General features: G+C 40.3%; 1 protein-coding gene and 1 long non-coding RNA gene across 4 annotated transcripts in view; both read left to right on the top strand.

The window, feature by feature from the left end:
• LOC123511260 (SH2 domain-containing protein 4B-like) overlaps positions 1 to 19,812 on the top strand; it is a 100,534-nt gene that overhangs the window by 44,723 nt on the left and 35,999 nt on the right. The window contains exon 1 of one of the 3 annotated variants that reach the window (XM_045266996.1): positions 19,207 to 19,544. The exons of the other annotated variants lie outside the window; for them this stretch is intronic. Coding sequence (XP_045122931.1) covers positions 19,337 to 19,544 — 208 coding nt within the window. The 5' untranslated portion in view covers positions 19,207 to 19,336. Of the gene's footprint in view, positions 1 to 19,206; positions 19,545 to 19,812 lie in introns of those variants that run through there. 3 annotated transcript variants of the gene reach the window in all.
• LOC123511262 lies at positions 5,372 to 19,080 on the top strand. The gene is made up of 2 exons (XR_006676721.1): positions 5,372 to 5,473; positions 18,350 to 19,080. It is a non-coding gene; the product is annotated as an uncharacterized LOC123511262 (long non-coding RNA).

Consider the following 19,812-nt stretch of genomic DNA (forward strand, 5'->3'; position numbering starts at 1 on the left):
TTTTTTTTTCTCTCTCTCTCTCTCTCTCTCTCTCTCCGTCCGTGTTCTTCATTTTCTCACACCTTGCCTGGCCTGTTCTCCTCCCCGTGTTCAAGGTCTCATTAACCTTACATACACCTGCACTTGCACTACCTGTTTTCCTCTCCTCACTTTCCTCCACCTCTTGTTTCTATTCGTTGCTTTAATTTCTGACACCAAAATATTATTGTATGTTTTTTTTTTTTTTTCTTTCATTTAAGTGTTTTGTTTTGCTTTTTTTTTTTTTTGTATGTTTTGTTTATTTTTTATTTTCTCTTATTTTTGTTTCACGGTTTTGCTTGTTCTTTAATTTATTGTTTTTTTTCGCATTTTTCTATTCGTAAAAGCTTTCTTCTCTAACTCCATCGGTTCTGGGACACATTTTTACCTTTTATTTTATTTATTTATTTTTTTGGTATGATTAGGCGATTGTATTGACATTAGGAAGGGTGTATGGAGGTCAGAAGATTAATAGTCCAGAGTCTTCACTATTCTAATCCCATTTTATATTTCTAAAGCTGTATAAGATCGCCAATTAGTGAGCAGAATGAATATGGAAACTCGTCATGGTACTGAAGGGGTTAATATGATGATGATGATGATGATGATGATGATGATGATAAAATACAATAATGATAATAATGGTAACGATAAGAATAATAAACACTCATTTAGATACATTAACTCAAAGCTCATTACCACATACAAGAGTGAGGCAATGATGTGTGACTAATGCTATGACGAAGCTTCTCCTTTCGCCCTCTCTAGTGGTCAAGAGTTGGCGCCAGGTACATTCACGTCCTCAACTCCAAAAAAGTCCAAAAGTCTGTTCACGTGTCAGATTCTATTCCACTAATGTAACCCTTCTGCCTCACCCTTAAGTCTTCTTGTTCTTGTTCATCTTGTTGTTGTTGTTGTTGTTGTTCTTCTTCTTCACCATCTTCTTCTTCTTCTTCTTCTTCTTCTTCTTCTTCTTCTTCTTCTTCTTCTTCTTCTTCTTCTTCTTCTTCTTCTTCTTCTTCTTCTTCTTCTTCTTCTTCTTCTTCTTCTTCTTCTTCTTCTTCTTCTTCTTCTTCTTCTATCATCATCCTTTTTTCTTCTTTTTCTTTTTCTTCTTCTTCTTCTTCTTCTTCTTCTTCTTCTTCTTCTTCTTCTTCTTCTTCTTCTTCTTCTTCTTCTTCTTCTTCTTCTTCTTCTTCTTCTTCTTCTTCTTCTTCTTCTTCTTCTTCTTCTTCTTCTTCTTCTTCTTCTTTCATCACCATCCTTTTTTTCTTCTTTTTCTTTTTTCTGCTTCTTCTTCTTCTTCTTCTTCTTCTTCTTCTTCTTCTTCTTCTTCTTCTTCTTCTTCTTCTATTTCATCCTCCACATATTTATAGCAGTAGCAGCAGAATCTCAGAAGTTTAAGGTTTCAGTATCAGAGAACGTAGGATTGAGATGCTAAACACAGTGATGGTGAGGGCGTCAGGTTACAAGACTTCCTGCCGCGACTGTGTGTGTGTGTGTGTGTGTGTGTGTGTGTGTGTGTGTGTGTGTGTGTGTGTGTGTCCTGTCGTGTTGTCCCTGGCGTCTCCCTCTGTGGCCCCATCCTTTGCAGTTCCAATATGGTGTGATGAATTCATCTCAACTTTAACTAACACAATACTGGTAAAGGCATTTGTCCCTGTCTTCTGGCTAACTCCTATTGATCGCTAAGGGAACTGGCAATGAGAGAGAGAGAGAGAGAGAGAGAGAGAGAGAGAGAGAGAGAGAGAGAGAGAGAGAGATAGAGAGAGAGCACGTTTGAATTCCTTTTCCTGTTAATGAAGATTAATAACATAACGTCTTGAACTTTAGGAAATAACATTATATCAAGTCATACTGGGATGTTGGCGAGTTTAAAACACATAGAACAAGTTTGAATTTGTGTACCTGTTAATGAAGATATATTAGATAACCTACTGAACTTTGAGAGAGTAATTTGTACCGACTGACATTAATACTGACACATTTAAGACACAGAGGTGGACAAGCTTGAAATGACATGTGTTTAATGAAGATGATTAGATAACCCCTTTGAACTTCGCGGGAAATGATAGACTTGTTAATTAGAGAAGTGACAGTGATAGGAACAAACTGTATACTGATCGTGTTAACCCCTTCCATACTGGGACATATTTTTACCTTGAGATTTGTGTACGATTAGACCATTTTGTTGACATTAGGAAGGCTTTATGGAGGTCAGAAGATTAATGGCCACAGAGAGAGAGAGAGAGAGAGAGAGAGAGAGAGAGAGAGAGAGAGAGAGAGAGAGAGAGAGAGAGAGAGAGAGAGAGAGAGAGAATGTTGCAGTGGTTAGACTCAAAACGGCCTATTAATGTTGCAGTGGTTAGACTCAAAATATATAAATGTGTGTGTGTGTGTGTGTGTGTGTGTGTGTGTGTGTGTGTGTGTGTGTTCGTGTCAATCTTACGCATTCAGGGAGAGCCAGGGAGGGAGAGCAGTGTGTTGCGGTCTGGGTGTAAACGAGAATCGGCCTTAAAAGGAAGTCTTGATGAAATTAAAATGGAATTCGGTCATCTCTGCCTCTGCCTGCCTGTTTCTCTCTCTCTCTCTCTCTCTCTCTCTCTCTCTCTCTCTCTCTCTCTCTCTCTCTCTCTCTCTCTCTCCCCGGCCCGTTGCATCCCTACTTTTATCTCCTCCTTCACACTAACTTTCTTCCACCGCTGCCTCCTCCCCTCCCTCGTTTTCTTTCACAAATACAAGGGTGTAGTAAGCGAGTATGTACATTTTCCTTCTGGCTATCTTGAAAACCACACACACAAGATTTTTTTTTCAATGGTGTGTGTGTGTGTGTGTGTGTGTGTGTGTGTGTGTGTGTGTGTGTGTGTGTGTGTGTGTGTGTGTGTGTGTTAGAAAGTTGGTGTGAGTTGAGAGGTGTGTCAGGTGGAAGAATGAGATAGAAAGAATGAATGAAGGAAAGAAGAGAGAGAGAGAGAGAGAGAGAGGGAGGCAGGGAAAGGGAGGGAGTGAAATGTATTGAACTGTACAAAATCTTATAGACTTTTAATCTTTCATTTAATCCTTCCTGTACGCATTTATTTCTCTTAATCCCTTTCAGTACTGGGATGCATTTTTACCTTAAGTTTTGGGTGTGATTAGACGATTTTATTTACATTAGGAAGGGTCTAAGGAGGTCAGAAGATGAATGGCCACAGTCTTCACTATTTCAATTCCCCCATCTAAGTTTCTGAAGCTGTGTAAAATCACCAAATAGTAACCAGAATGAATATGGAAATGCGTCTTGGTACTGAAGGGGTTAATTTCAAGACAGACTTCTGCTTCTCACCTTGTTAATCTTTATGACATGTGTCTGTTTCAATATAACCTTTGCTTCTTCATCTTCTTCCTTCCTCTTATCATTTCTGCAAAGTGTTATCTCTCTCTCTCTCTCTCTCTCTCTCTCTCTCTCTCTCTCTCTCTCTCTCTCTCTCTCTCTCTCTCTCTCTCTCTCTCTCTCTCTCTCTCTCTCTCTCTCTCTCTGTGTGTGTGTGTGTGTGTGTGTGATTCTAGTGATGGACACCTGGCGTGGATGGTATCTTATCACATCTTATCTCTCTTAACACCATTTCTGCAACCTCCACCATCACTACTACTACTACTACTACTACTGATGCAAGTACAGTTCAAAGATGGAGAAATAAGAAGGAAAACAAGAGAAGGTGAAAGGGAAGCAGATAGAAAAGATGAGAGATGAAAAGGAAAGGAGAACTGACACATGAAGAAGAGGAAAAAAGGAAAACAAGAATGAAAGAGAAGGGAAGAAGAAAAGTTTAGAAAAAAAGATGATTGTTGGACATGAAAGCGAGGAGACAAAAAAAGAGCACACACACACACACACACACACACACACACACACACACACACACACACACACACACACACACACACACACACATCAGTAGGCAGGCTGACGTCAGTGCAAATGTCAGCAGTCGGGCAAAATCAGCAGGAATGAAGATGCAAGCAGTGAGTGAACTGTGATTGCTCTTCCTCTGTGACTCACTAATAATGAAGAAACTGATTAGCACTAGTAGTAGTAGTAGTAGTGATAGTAGTAGTTGTTGTTGTAGTAGTGGTAGTAGTAGTAGTAGTAGTAGTAGTAGTAGTAGTAGTAGTAGTAGTTTAATCTTACTTTTTTCATAAACTTCTATTACTACAAAAGAAGAAAAATGTAGCTAGAATGAAAGTGTGTGTGTGTGTGTGTGTGTGTGTGTGTGTGTGTGTGTGTGTGTGTGTGTGTGTGTGTGTGTGTGTGTGTGTGTGTTTTGCATCTTCGCTTACGTCTACACACGAATACAATCTCTCTCTCTCTCTCTCTCTCTCTCTCTCTCTCTCTCTCTCTCTCTCTCTCTCTCTCTCTCTCTCTCTCTCTCTCTCTCTCATCTTTAATATTCTCTCTTTTCCTGTTCTTTCTCACATTTATTAATCCTTTTAATTTTTTTGTCTTTTCCTTTCTATTCTCCTTTGCCAATCCTTCGTTTTTTTCTCTTTTTCCTCTCTCATTCACAAATTCTTAACATATTTCCTTTTCTCTTTTTTTGCCTCTTGTTGTTGGCATTTTCCTTGTTTTTTCTTGGTTAGATCATTCATATTTTTTTCTCTATCCCTCTTTTCTCCTTCTTTCACTTTTTTTTTTCTCTCTCAATAATCCTTAAAATTCTCTTCCTCCCTCCCTCCCTCCTCCTCCTCTCCTCCTCCTCCTCCTCCTCCTCCTCCTCCTCCTCCTCCTCCTCCTCCTCCTCCAATCCCTGATATTTTTCTCTCTCCCTCTCTTCTCTTCACTAATCCTAATATTTCTCTTTCTTTTTCCTTCTTCAATAATCCCTTCTCCTCCTCCTCCTCCTCCTCCTCCTCCTCCTCCTCCTCCTCCTCCTCCACCTCCTCCTCCTCCACCTCCTCCTTCTGCTCCTCCTCCTCCTCCTCCTTAGTGCACTTGTCGCCTCTAATTTACGATTGAATCTCACAGTATTAATCCTCAATTAGATTCTACACCCCACCTGTAATTTCATCTCTCTCTCTCTCTCTCTCTCTCTCTCTCTCTCTCTCTCTCTCTCTCTCTCTCTCTCTCTCTCTCTCTCATTAAGTTTTTTTCTTCCTTCCTTTCCTTCTTTCCCCATTTCGTGTTCTAATTGGTGGCCCGTAGGTGCGGAAATCAGCTGATGGACGAACAAAATTACCACTTAGGTGATGGGTGAAGGCCGCTGTGTGTGTGTGTGTGTGTGTGTGTGTGTGTGTGTGTGTGTGTGTGTGTGTGTGTGTGGGCATGAAGAAAGGTGGGGCCGCTGCATAGGGTCATCAGAGAGAGAGAGAGAGGGGAGAAAGGGAGTGGTGGTGGTGGTGGTATTAGTCAGTCTTGGGCCTCGGCGTCTCTCTCACTCAGTTCAGTCAGTCTCCCCGCGGCCTCAGTGGTAGTAGGGTGTGTTGTGCTTCTCTGTGTGTGTGTGTGTGTGTGTGTGTCGGCGAGGGTTGCAAGGAGGGACTGGTCTAGAGTGAGGGAGATGCGTTGCGTTGGGTGTAGCGAGCTAAGACAGGGAGTGTTGTGAGTTTTGTATGTGGATTTCACGGGAGGACTTTGAAGAGTTGAATGAGTGAAGTGTCTTGGTAAATTTGAAGGTTAATGTGACTTTGAAGTGAGTGGACTTAAATACGAGGAGTTTAGTGCCACGAAGACTTTGAAAGGTATGTAGTGAAGTGAAATGAAATGTGCTGCGCTGCGTTAAGACTTAAATCGTTATCTGAACATGTGCGAACTGTTGCATCGATAAAGAAAAATAATAAAAAAGAGTTAGAAAAGTAAAATTGGAACTAGAATGAATAGATAAACAAATAATAAGGTCGAAAATTTTAACATGTGCGAACTGTTGCATGGATAAATAAAAAAATAAATAAAAAGAAATGAGTTAGAAAAATAAAAGTAAAAATATAGTAAATAAATTAATAAATAGATACATAAATAATAAGGTCGGAAATTTTGAGTAATTAGACATAAGCTTGTAATTTTTTATGATTTATTGGGCAAAGTACAAATGAGGAATGCATTACTAAGTGCAATTAACAGCACAAATATTAACTCCTTGAAAATCCAACTACAACTGTGAGAAAAAAAAAAAAGCAATGAAATAATAAGAGGGGAAGATTTTCAGTAATAAGACATCGTACATTTTTACATTTGCTTTTTTTACTTTTAACTTTTATTGCGGCGTCAAACAATAAACTAGTCAAACAAATAAAAAAAAAAGATGAATAGTAACCTCCACAAATGAAGAACACTTAGAAAAATAATAACAACAACAACAACAACAACAACAGAAACAAAATGATACAAGACAAGACGAACAAACCACAACAAAAAAAACAAGCCGCGTAATAACTGCCATTGTATTTACGTTGACTCGTGCGTGGTTTGAGTGTAGCGTGCAATGATACACACCTGTCTGGGAAAAAAGAGAAAAAGACTGCTGGCCTGGAAACTGCGCATATGAGGAGCGACTGAAGAAATTTAATCCTGAAACTTGACCATCAGATTGCATGCGTGGATAGAGAGGCTGGCTGTGTGTGTGTGTGTGTGTGTGTGTGTGTGTGTGTGTGTGTGTGTGTGTGTGTGTGGTCATCTGTAGAATCAGCAAACCATGACAGCCTGTACTTTATATACCTGTTCCTATCTTTCTCTATCTCGGTTCACCTGTAGTACTGAGGCCTGTCTACCCGTTGTTACCTGTGTCTCCTGTGGTCACCTGCATCCACGCCTTCCGCTACTTCTACCTGTATCTTTTTGTTTTGTGTCTTTGTGTCCGATATAGGTAACGTGGGTTTGGGATTGGTTGTCTATAAAACTATAACAACAACAACAACAACAACAACAACAACAACAACAACAACTACTACTACTACTACTACTACTACTACTACTACTACTACTACTACTACTACTACTATTATGACGTGTACCTGTTTATGTCACTTTTATAATTAGCACTGAATACACACCCTTATCTCTCTCTCTCTCTCTCTCTCTCTCTCTCTCTCTCTCTCTCTCTCTCTCTCTCTCTCTCTCTCTCTCTCTCTCTCTCTCTCTCTCTCTCTCTCTCTCTCTCTCTCTCTCTCTCTCTCTCTCTAACCTTGGCAAGTTATAAGGACAGTCAACAGGTCATTACAGTCTCAAATTATTAGACTCACTCTGATCAATTTCTTTTAGTTGACCTTTGACCTTTCAACTTTAAGACCTGGATCGATATTACTTTGTTTTCCTCCTCTTCTTCTTCTTCTTCCTCCTCCCTCTGTCTGTCTGTGTGTTTGCCTTGTCTTGTCTTGTCTTGCCTGTTCGCCCACGTGTGTGTGTGTGTGTGTGTGTGTGTGTGTGTGTGTGTGTGTGTGTGTGTGTGTGTGTTGTAAAGTTAATATGATAAACGTGGTGATAATGAGGTGAAGAAATTGTATGTTGCCAAGGTGTATATGTTTTATTTATTTATATTTTGTTTTATGTGTGTTTATGTTTGTTTACGTTGTCTGAATGTTTGTCTGTCTGTCTGTCTGTCTGTTTGCCAATCTGTCTGTCTATCTATCTGTTTGTATATATGTTTGCTTGCTTACGTCTTTTTTTTTTTTTGGTATATTTTTGTTTGTCTATCTCTGTCTATTTTTTTATGTGTTTATGTTCCCTCTCCTCTCCTCTTCTCTCCTCTCCTCTCCTCTCCTCTCCTCTCCTCTCCTCTCCTCTCCTCTCCTCTCCTCTCCTCTCCCCTCTCGTACCCTCACTTCTCTCTCTCTCTCTGCCGTACAGTCAGTCCTCTTCTCTCTATCTTCTTTACTCTCTCCTCCCTCACCTTGTCACTTTGCACCTGTCCACCTACCTACCTGCCTGTGGCCTGAGAAGGTGTGGTGGCGAGGCAACCTGATGCTGTAGAGGAGAGGAGGAGGAGGAGGAGGAGGAGGAGGAGGAGGAGGAGGAGGAGGACAAGGTGGTGGTGGTAGTGGTGGTGGTTTAGTGATAGCCAGACTGTCACTCTATAGTCACGCAAGCATCTCTCTCTCTCTCTCTCTCTCTCTCTCTCTCTCTCTCTCTCTCTCTCTCTCTCTCTCTCTCTCTCTCTCTGGAAGTAGTAAGTGTTGTGAAATTTCCTTTTGACGTGTGTGTGTGTGTGTGTGTGTGTGTGTGTGTGTGTGTGTGTGTGTGTGTGTGTGTGTGTGTGTGTGTGTGTGTGTGTGTGTGTGTGTGTGTGTGCACACACAAACAGTGGCGTTACACACACACACTTCACACACACACACACACACACACACACACACACACAATTAAATTTCACCACATATTTGTATAGGAAATGAAGGTCGGACATGGTTGATATAAGAGAGAGAGAGAGAGAGAGAGAGAGAGAGAGAGAGAGAGAGAGCTGTCACCTAGTACAACACATAAGGAAATGATAATCAGATAGCCTCAATAAAGCTTCGAGTTAATATTTCCTCTCACCTGTTCACCTGTCCCCGAAATGCCAGGTGAAACAGGTGAGGCGGAGAGGATTGTGGGTGTCTGGCTTTGGGTCAATGTAGGTTAGGTCAGGTTAGGTCAGCTAAGGTTGGATTGGGATGGGTTAGGTGAGGTAAGGTAGGGTAGCATAAGGTTGGTTGCTTTAAAGTGTTTTAGGTTAGATAAAGATTAGGTTGGGTTAGGAAAAGGTAAGATAAGGTAGGGTAGGGTAGGTTAGGTTAAGTTTGATGAGATTAAGTTAGGTTAGGTTTGGTGAAGATGAAGTTAGGTTAGGTAAGTTACGGCATGGTAAGATTGCATTAGTTAGGTAAGGTAAAGTAAGTTAAGTTAGGTACGTAAGGTTGGGGTAGGTAAGGTTAAATGAAGTAAGGTATGGTAAAGTTACGTTAGGAAAGCAGGATAAGGTTGCATGGGTTACGTAAGATCAAGCCAGTTAATTAGGTTAAGTACAGGAAGGATGGGCTAGGTCAGGTTACGTTAGGAATGAAAGTTTGATTTTATTCGGGGACTAAGTTAAAATGATACTATATTAAGTGTGATAAGCAGCGGTTATATTAGTTTAGCTTATATTACGTTGATGTTATTGAGTTGAACTGTGCAATGTTAACGCAGACATGAAAATACGATTAGGTTAAGACAAAGCACAATTAAGATCTACTTGAACCTAAGACAGACGAAAAGACACCAACATTTACATTGACAGACAGCAAACACAACACCAAAGACACAATCCAGTAACTCTCTACCACTATTACTATTACTATTACTATTACTTTACCATTAGCACATTTATAGTCTTAGCTAACTTGACGAAACTGAGGTGGAGAGCCGGGGTTGTGTGTGTGTGTGTGTGTGTGTGTGTGTGTGTGTGTGTGTGTGTGTGTTATCTGTCTCCTACTTTTGGACGCATTAGTGTGTAGGTTTAAGTGGTGTTTATCTATTCTCTGGTTTGATCTTCACCACCACCACCACCACCACCACCACCATCTGTTTCGAAATGGTTGGTTAGGTATTAGTATGTACATTTCATTCTTATTGTTATTGTTGTTGTTGCTTTTGTTGTTGTTGTTGTTCATCTTTTTTTTTTTTTCTTATCTTCTTTTTCTTCTCCAATACACTTTATATTTTTTCTTGATTTTTTTTCTATCGTTGTTGTTGCTGTATTTTTTTTGTATTTGTTTTTCTCCTCCTCTTCTTCCTCCTCCTCCTCCTCCTCCTCCTCCTCCTCCTCCTCCTCCTCCTCCTCCTCCTCCTCCTCCTTCTCCTTCTCCTCCAATGATAATAACAAAAACAGCCTTTCTAATCCATCAGCTCCTCACCATGTTAACTCTGTGCCTGATAATACAGACATTTTTTATTCACATTCCAACTTGTAATACCGTGATTCCATTTAATACAAGAGGCTCACGTGTATCTTGTCTCTCTCTCTCTCTCTCTCTCTCTCTCTCTCTCTCTCTCTCTCTCTCTCTCTCTCTCTCTCTCTCTCTCTCTGGAAATAGCAGCGAGAAAGGTGATCGGCGACGCGGAACGAGAAGCTATTATATCTCTCTCTCTCTCTCTCTCTCTCTCTCTCTCTCTCTCTGTACTGCTTTCTTGCTCCTCCTTTGTGTTTCTTTGCCTCCTTTCTGCTTCCTCTCCTTTCCAGTATTTGTTCTTCCTTTATATTCACTTATGCTCCCTTTCCTCTCAAATCCCTCAACATTTCTACCATGCTTGTTATTTCTTATTCTTTCCTTTATGTTCCTTCATCTGCCTTCTCTTCTCTCCAATATATATTATTTCGTATTCTCTTATGTATCTCATTTTATACTCCCTTTCCTATTCTCTTGTGTATTTCTCTCTTCCTTCCCTGCTGTGCCTATTTTTGTTCATCCTTTGTGTTCGTATTTGGTCCTCCTTTGCCTCGTGGTCCAGTGCAGAGGTGGCGAGGCGCTGGGTCACACTCGGCGGCTGGGGGTGTACTGAGGTGACTGGCGCTGTTTGGGTCACGGCGGGTTTGCACAGATGACACAGGTGTTTGGGGCAACTAAACACTGCGGGAGGGTGAGAGGAAGGGAGATGCGAGAGAGAGAGAGAGAGAGAGAGAGAGAGAGAGAGAGAGAGAGAGAGAGAGAGAGAGAGAGAGAGATGGGACTGTTCATGTACTGTGTGTGTTTTGTGTAGTTTCATTTTTTTTTGTGTGTGTGCGTTTGTTTGTGTTTTGTTTTGTTTTCGATTGGTTTCATGATGTTCTGTTTTTTTATTTTCATTTTTTTATTTATTTATTTTCTTATTGATGTAACTCCTATGTCGTGTTTTGTTTTATTATTATTTCCCTTTTTTCTTGTAATTCGGAATCTTTATTTTCATATCGTTATTGTTCTATTTTCTATTTTCCATTTCTTTTACCGTTTTTTTTAGTCTTTTCTTATTTCCCCTTTCATTTATTTAAACACTATCGTTTTCTATTACCACATTTTTTTTTATCATTATCTAATTTCCTTATCATTCTCTTCCATTTTTTTTTCTTCATTTTCTTCATATGTTCTTTCCTTTTTCTCTATCTAGTTCCAATTCCTTTTTATCTTTCACTATTACATTTTCTAAGTCCTCGATGGCTTGCTTTCCTTGCCTTGCCTTGCACTACTTGTGTTTCGTCACTTTTATTGTGATGTTTATATTTTCTCTTATTGATTTTCACTTTCTGTTCGTTATCTTTGCATTTCATTGTGTTTTCTTTCGTTCATGCTTTCACTTTTATTTTTTGTTTCTTTTATGTATACTACTTAATTTTTCTCTTGTTTAATTCCTTCAGTACTGGGACACATCTTTACCTTGAGATTTGCGTACGATTAGACCATTTTATTGACACTAGGAAGGGTCTGTGGAGGTCAGGAGATTAATGGCCAGAGTCTTCACTATCTTAATCCCCCACATAAGTTTCTAAAGCTGTATAAAATGACTACATTGTAAGCAGAATTAATATGGAAACGCGTCCTGGTACTGAAGGGGTTAAATTTCTTTTTTTTTTTTACACATCTCTGGCTTACATGATGATATGCTTCCTTTTAACTTCTTTTTCAATTCCTTCTTATCTTTTTCTCAATCACAAATCACATATTTTTCACCCTCAAAGGCATCTCCAAATACTACACAAGCTAGATACTGAAAACCCTTGTATTTTAACCTTATTTCCTTCCTATACAATGCTCTCCCTGAGAATTGTTGAATATCACAGCGAAACACTTAACAAAATCCAGAAAGTTCATTAAGTAAGAGAGAACTGGCCTAAAGCAACAAAAAGACTATGAAAATAACCACACCCCCTCCACACACACACACACACACACACACAGTCACACACGCACAAAAGGCAATAACACAAGTCCTGCCTTAGTAACACGCACAAAAAGTTGAGTAAGTGTTAGTCTCAAGTGTATTATATTCCTGTACCTCGCTATCTTAATTCTCGGTACTGGGACGCATTTTCACTACGGGTTTTGGGTATGATTAGACGATTTTATTCACATTAGGTAGTGTTTATGGAGATCAGAAGATTAATGGCCAGAATCTTCACTATTTTAATCCCCGACATGAGTTTCTGAAGCTGTATAAAATCCCCGAATAATAAGCAGAATGAATATAAAAACGCGTCCTGGTACTGAAGGGGTTAATTATGGGTGAGTGGGGAACAAAGCGAGTGATTAGCGTGGTGAGGGATTGGTGAGGCAAAGCACCTTCAACCTTCGACTTCCATGCGTGATTCACCCCAGCACACGTGACCAGAGAGACAGATAGACACACACACGGACACAAACACAGACAGACACACATACAGACAGGCAGACAGGCAGGCATAATACAATACTAGTACCACCTGTTCAGAAAGAGAAGGAGAAAAAGAGAGAAAAAAAAGCAAAAAAAAAACTATCACTATCACGTTTTCAGAGAGAGAGAGAGAGAGAGAGAGAGAGAGAGAGAGAGAGAGAGAGAGAGAGGACTGGTATGGTGTGTGTTTACTGTTTAAGGGAAGGGTGAGGATAGATTCACAGGTTAGATAAGCTTGGGGTAGGTGTGGATGGATGAGAGGCAGCAGGGAAGTGGGAGAGGACCTGAAGAGAGATGTTGAGGAGAAGGAAGAGGAAGGGAGGAAGGAAAGGACATAGGATGAGTGGATAGGAAGTGTAGATTGGAGTCTTGAGGTAGAGGCGTGGATGAGAAAGAAGAGAGGAAGAGACAAGGTAGAAGATGAAGAGAGATAGAGGAAGGAGGAGGAGTTGGAGAGAGTTATGATATGTTGATGGTCGAGAAGGAGGAGGAGGAGGAGGAGGAGGAGGAGGAGGAAGAAGAGGAAGAAGAATAAGATAGTGGGAGAGATTGTAACGTTAGAGGACGAGTGTATAGAGAACTGTAGAATATTGGAGGAAGAATAAGAAAGAAAGAAGGAAAAGAGAATTAACCAAGTAGAAGAGGAGAATGAAGAAAGAGAAGAATAAGAAGACTGCACAACTGGAAAAACAAAACTGAGTAGAAAGAAAAAAAAAACAATTAATGAAAAAAGAGAAGCTTGAAAAAATACACCTTGAGAAGAATAACTAGACAAATAAAAAGATAAATCAATAATAAAACAAGCATTGTGGACAGGAGGACGTGAAGGAAAGAAAGACAAGTAGGTAAATAAACAAAGCATAATCAGGCAGTAAAAAAAGACAAGACTGATACAGGAAGCCTTTTGGAGTGTTCCTGTCAGCCGCACCACTGCCGGCTTAACACACTGGGAGGACCCGGACGAGACCTGGCTTAGAGATGGGTTGCTAAATGTGTTCTTTACGACTCGCCTTTTTTGGAGATGTCTCTTGTAGGTGTAGGACAGACGAAGGCAACGAAGAGACGGGGTAAGAAGATAGAGGAGGTGATGGAAGAGAAAGAACACAAAGAGGAGGAGAAAGAAGAGGTTTTGTGTTTGGGTATAAGCTTAAATTTTTTTTTCACTCAACAGGTGTAAGTGTGAATGAAGTTAATTTAGACAGGTAAAGGTAAGATAGAGGAGGAGGAAAAGGAGCGAGGTGAGGTTAAGGTAATATTGAGAGAAGAAAGAAAATGAGGAGAAAAATTAGAAAGATTAAGAAAAAAGATAAAAAGGGAGAAAGGAAATGATTGAGAATAAAAATAAGACAAGGGAGAATAATTAAGGAAAAAGAGGAAATAAGAGTAAGACAGGAGAGAAAGAGAAGAAAAAAAGAAAGTAACAGAAATAAGAAAAGAAGGAAAATGAAATAAAAAGTAAAAATAAAACAAGGCAAAAATGAGGAAAACGAGAAAGGGTAAAAAAGAAAAGACAGGAGGAAAGAAAGATGAAAAGGAGAAAGAAGAAGTAAAATTAAGAAACAAGTTCGTGTGTGTGTGTGTGTGTGTGTGTGTGTGTGTGTGTGTGTGTGTGTGTGTGTGTGTGATGAGGTAATTTCTTCACAACTATGCCAGGTGGAAATGTGAAAAAATATATTGAACTTTTATCCAGGCAAAGGTGAAGGAGAAACAGAGGAGGAGGAAGAAGAAGAAGAAGAGGAGGAGGAGGAGGAGGAGGAGGAGAAATACGAGCTCGTCTCTAGTTATCATGAAGTCAACAATTTTTTTTTACCTCGCTCGTTTTTTGTTGCCTTAGCCAGAAAATCTCTTGCATAAAAAACTCAGCAACTTTGATTAGATTAGATTAGGTTAAGGTTACTGTTGCTGTTGCTGTTGCTGTTATAATTAGGTTCAATGAGGGCAGTGCTGAATGTCCACTAGGATAAGGTTAGGCTGTTAGGTTACGATTAAGTGAAGTTAGCGTAATGTTAGGTGAAGTTCAGGTTAGCACAAAGTTTAAGTCAGTGTTGTGTTAGGTTTGTGTTAAGTTTAGGCTAAGTTAGGTTGCGATTAAGTGAAGTTGGAATAATGTTAGGTGAAGTTTAGGTTGGCTTAAGGTTACTAAGTCAGTGTTGCGTTAGGTTTCTCTATCAAGTATGTGTAAAGTTTAGGTTACGTGTAAGTGCAGTTAGAATAATGTTAGGTAAGGTTAAGTTAGCACAAGGTTCTTTTAAATTCAGTGTTACGTGAAGTTTCTGTCTAGTTTTTGTTAAATTCAGGTTAGGTTAGGTTGGGGTGAAGTGGTTAGAGTAATGTTAGATTTGTATTAGATGAAACTTAGATTACCTCAAGATCAGATTAGGAGAGTGTTACATTAAATTTCTATTAAGTTTGGATTGAGTTAGGTTAGGTATATGTTAGATAAAGATCCATGTTAAGGTAATATTAAGTTAGGTTGTGGTTACCATTAAATTAGCTCAAGATTACATTTGGCTGAGAAGCGAAAGAAAACTTAATACATGTAAAGGAGAGAGAGAGAGAGAGAGAGAGAGAGAGAGAGAGAGAGAGAGAGAGAGAGAGAGAGAGAGAGGTGTAGGTTGCAATAGATAGGGGACACTGAAGTCAACAGGTAACATGACTAAAGTATCCTCCTTACCCCATACACATGACTACAGGATAGGTCAAGTCAGGATAGGTTAGGCTAGGCTAGGATAGATCAAATTTAGAATACATAGGATAGGTTAGGTTAGGATAGGAGAGGATAGGTTGGATTAGGGCATAAAGGTGAGGATGCAGAGGTCAGGTGAGGTGGATAAGTTGGAAGAGGAAAGTTTCACCAGGTGTTGGCGGCGGGCAGGTGGCAGGTGTGGCGGCAATGGTGGTGGCGGTGGTGGTGGTGGTGGTGGTTGGTGTGGAATGACAGGTATGAAATGTCACTGCTCGGTAATGAATGCGGTCAAGTGGTAGTGGTGTTCTGTTTTGTCATTTCTCTCTCTCTCTCTCTCTCTCTCTCTCTCTCTCTCTCTCTCTCTCTCTCTCTCTCTCTTGGACAGATGGAATTGATATTTTACTCTTTCGTAATTTATCTCTTCTCTCTCTCCCTCTTCTCTCCTTCCTTCCTCCATTCTTCCTCTACACCAACACACCTTGAAGAAGAACGAGAGGGGATTGATGTTTTGCTCTCTTTGTAATTATCTCATCTTTCCTCTACTCTCTCACCTCTCCTCTCTTCTCCCATCCTCTCCTCTCCTCTCCTCTCCTCTCCTCTCCTCTCCCATTCCCTCTTCCCTCTCAACCTGAAAAAGAGAAGCAAGAAGGCGAAGGAAAGAAGGAAGCAGGAGAAGTATGGAAGCTAGGGTAGTCGTTGTAGTTATTACAGGCTCCCGTAGATCATAACCCTGCAATTCCCTGTAATCATGAACGCTCCAGTACCTCGCGGCGCCTTCCATACAGCGGGGAGTGAGGTAGAGAAGCTTAGGAGGGCCAGGAGAGGGTGTGTGTTTCCAGGCAGGGAGTTGGTCGGCTGCAATCTGTATTCTGAAACGCTTTGCTATCTTTACCACGACAGGAGTGATTTCTAAAGCCATTGAGGTGAAGGGCAGGGTTTTCAAGAGTGTTTCTGTTGTTAATCTGTCCTTAGAGTGTTAAAATTCTCTTGAAAACCCGTGTTGGTATTCTGAAACGCTTTGCTCTCACCAAGACTGTTTTGGAAGGCCATAAAGATGAAGGACAGGGGTTTCAAGAGTGTTCTTCCTCTTAATCATGTAGAGGTTTTGTTAATCTGCCTCTAGAATCATAAAAAAAGAAACTATTGACAACCCGTGTATTAAAAAAAGTTACGGCTGTTTTCAAAGACAAGAGATGAATGACGGAAAATTTTCAACGGTGTTTTTTCCTGTAAAAATCCGTGGTTTATAAAAAAAATTGCCCATATTCTTAAAGGCTTTGCTCTCTCACCACGACTGTTTGCAAAGACCACGGAGATGAAAAACCACGATTCTCAAAAGCGTTCCTCCGTTAATAATGCAGAAAACTTGTTAATCTGTCGCTAAAACCTTAAAAATACCCTTCAAAAATGCGTATAACATCAGGTATATAGAGTCTTTGGAAAGTAGTCGAGGTGCAGGTAGTAATGCTGCTGTATATGGACCGAGGAGTGAGCCAGTCGTGTTTACTTCAAGAATGAATGACCGCGCACAGAGAGAGAGAGAGAGAGAGAGAGAGAGAGAGAGGGGCGGAGTAAGTAGTGCCAGATACCGCCAGCCTCCCATCCTCCTCCATCCAAACACATGGCATTATTATCCTTTATTTATCGCTCTCCTCGGTCCCTGGGGCGTTGGATTGGGGACTCGCGCAGAAAACGGGGTGTAATGCGTGGTTTGGCGTGGGCAGCGAGGCGGGGGAGGCGGCGGGGAGGCTGTGGTTGGTGTAATTAAGCATGAATTCTTAGCGTGTTTGGTGGAAGTAAGACTGATTCGCTTCTCTCTCTTCTTTTCCTTACGTAGTTCGCTCTCTCTCTCTCTCTCTCTCTCTCTCTCTCTCTCTCTCTCTCAAGGTTTATTAATTTCTCCTCCTTTGGCCTCCTCTTACCTCTAGCACACCTCCTCCTCCTCCTCCTCCTCCTCCTCCTCCTCCTCCTCCTCCTCCTCCTCCTCCTCTTAGCGCGGTGGGATATTACACACCATCCTCGTTAATGCACGCTATCACCATCATCACCACCACCATTACCATCATCACTATCATCATCATCATCATCCCCCCGTAGCCAGCCATTGAGGGTCGGGCCGCGAGGAACATAATGTATAGCAACGGATAGATTTTGATGCCATATTTAGCGTGTTGCGAGGTTGCGTTGTCTTAAGTGTTTGTTGCACCTGCCTGTTTGTTAATTAAAGGTGATCGCCTCGCTTGCATTCACCTCTCTCTCTCTCTCTCTCTCTCTCTCTCTCTCTCTCTCTCTCTCTCTCTCTCTCTCTCTCTCTTCCTGGGTTTCCTCTCTCTTTTCTATCTTTCTCTCTTGTCTTTCTATTCTCTTCTCTGTCTTCTCTTATCTTCTCTCCTCTCCTTTCCTCTCCTATCCTATCCTCTCTCTCCTCTCCTCTCCTCTCCTCTCTATTTCTTCTCTCTCTCTCCTCTCCTCTGCTCTCCTCTCCTTTCCTCTTCTATCCTCTCGTCTCCTCTCTTCTCTTCTCCTCTCCTCTCCTCTCTCTCCTCTCCTCTCCTCTCCTACCATTGTGTATTGATACAGTATGTTGTATTACTGAATAAGCTCCACATATACTGAATTTCTTTGTCCTTCTACTAAAGGTTTGTTTACACTTTCGAATCTATATTGTTTATTTATTTATTGATCAACGCATCTCTCTATCTAACTCTTTATTTCCTTGTTTTTATATTTGCTTCCATATTTAGTGGCTCCTTATTCGTCAGTTTATTCATTTATCCATGTCATTCACTCACTCACTCACTCACTCACTCACTCATTCATTCATTCATTGTGTGTGTATGTATGTGTTTATTTACTTCAGAAAGGTCAAGATTTGTTACACTGATAAAGGAGGAAAACACGTGCTATCTTGTAAGCTCATGAATAAAAAGAAATGCACCAGAATTTATTATACACATTATTGCAGAGGTGACCTGGTGTGTGTGTGTGTGTGTGTGTGTGTGTGTGTGTGTGTGTGTGTGTGTGTGTGTGTGTGAAAAAGGAGGAAAATATAAGATGAAGGAAGGGATTGAAGGAAAAGAAGAAAGGAAATAAAGAGAGAGAGAGAGAGAGAGAGAGAGAGAGAGGGGGAAACTGAAAAAAAGCATATACTAAAAAAAGAAAAAGGAAAATCGTAAGGTAAAGGAGAAGATAAAGAAGAAAAATTTTACTGTCAATCTTTACTAAGCATTAAAAAAAAAAATCGTTTATGAATTTATCTTGGTGTTCAAACATTTTCCTGACTCACATACACTCTTTTGTCCAATCACGTGCAGCCTTTTTTAAACCCAGCCAACCAACCAATCCCCTGCCAGTGTTGCTGAAATGATAATGGTGAAACAGAACCCGCCAATCACTTACTGGCGCTGAAAAGAAACTGACCAATCACGTGCTGGTATAGAGAAGAAACTAACCAATCACGTGCTGGTATAGAGAACAAACTAACCAATCACGTGCTGGTATAGAGAACAAACTAACCAATCACGTGCTGGTATAGAGAAGAAACTGACCAATCACGTGCTGGTATAGAAATGAAACTAACCAATCACGTGCTGGAATTAAAAAGGAACAAGAACTAACCAATCAGTGACTGGAAACACTGGCCAATCACGTGATATTGACTCGAGACGCTGCCCAATCACGTGCTGCCACTGAAAGGAAACCCACCAATAACGTTCTCCCACTGAAAAGAAAACGAACGCCACGACCACAGCCAGCCAATCACGTCAAGCCTTTCTGAAATAACCGACCAATCACAGAGCAGCTTTGTACAATTCAACAGAAAATGGAGTAAACAGAAAAAGAGGAGAGAGAAAACGAAAGTGGGAAAATAGATGAATAAGTTAAGGTAGATTTATGGGAAGGTAAAGGAAAAGAAGGAAAAAACTGTGATTAGGAAATATATAGTGAAAGAATAAGGTGACAAAAAAAAGACAGAAAAAAAATGAAAAAAGAAAACAAAATAGAAAAGGGAAATAAGTAAATTAAAGCAAAATAGACAAAAAAATAAAGAATAAAGAACCAAAAGGAAAAAAAATAGGAAAAAATCAAGAAAAGTTAAAAAATAAACAAGTAAAATCAAGGAAAAAGACCATCAATAAAGAATAAAGAACCAAAAAAGAAAGAAAAAGAAAATAAAGAAAAGATAAAAGACAAATAAAGAATAGAACTAAAAAAAAAAAAAAAAAAATAAGAAAAAAAAACATGACCATTTTCTAACTAAACCTAACCTTACTTGACCTGACCTGACCTCGCCTGACCTAATGCCCATCATGAAAGTACGGGCGTGCAGCATGGGCGTGGCTTCAGCGGGAGGGTGTGGCAGTGGCGGCGGCGGCGGTGGTGGTAGTAGTAGTGGTGTGGGCGTGAGGGGGCGTGACCTTGACCTTGGCGGGCGCGGGGTCACTGGAGTAGCCAAGGTCAGGTTCTCAGTGCCCTCCATGGAATTCGTGTGGGAAACTGACCCAGATGGTAAGTTTATGTATTTATTTATTTATTTTTTTTTTTTATTTATTTATTTATTTATTTTTTTTTTTTTTTGGGGGCACGAGGTCTGATGCTGCTTGTTCTTCTTTTGTGTTCCCTTGTGTTTTACTTTATATGTTTTTTTGTTGGTTTGTCTATTTGTATTTTTTCTTATTTGTTTTCTCCGTGTTGCAGGTACGGATGCTTAATTTTCTCTCTCTCTCTCTCTCTCTCTCTCTCTCTCTCTCTCTCTCTCTCTCTCTCTCTCTCTCTC

The sequence above is a fragment of the Portunus trituberculatus genome, chromosome 31 (assembly GCF_017591435.1).
Source record: "Portunus trituberculatus isolate SZX2019 chromosome 31, ASM1759143v1, whole genome shotgun sequence".
Lineage (NCBI taxonomy): Eukaryota > Metazoa > Arthropoda > Malacostraca > Decapoda > Portunidae > Portunus > Portunus trituberculatus.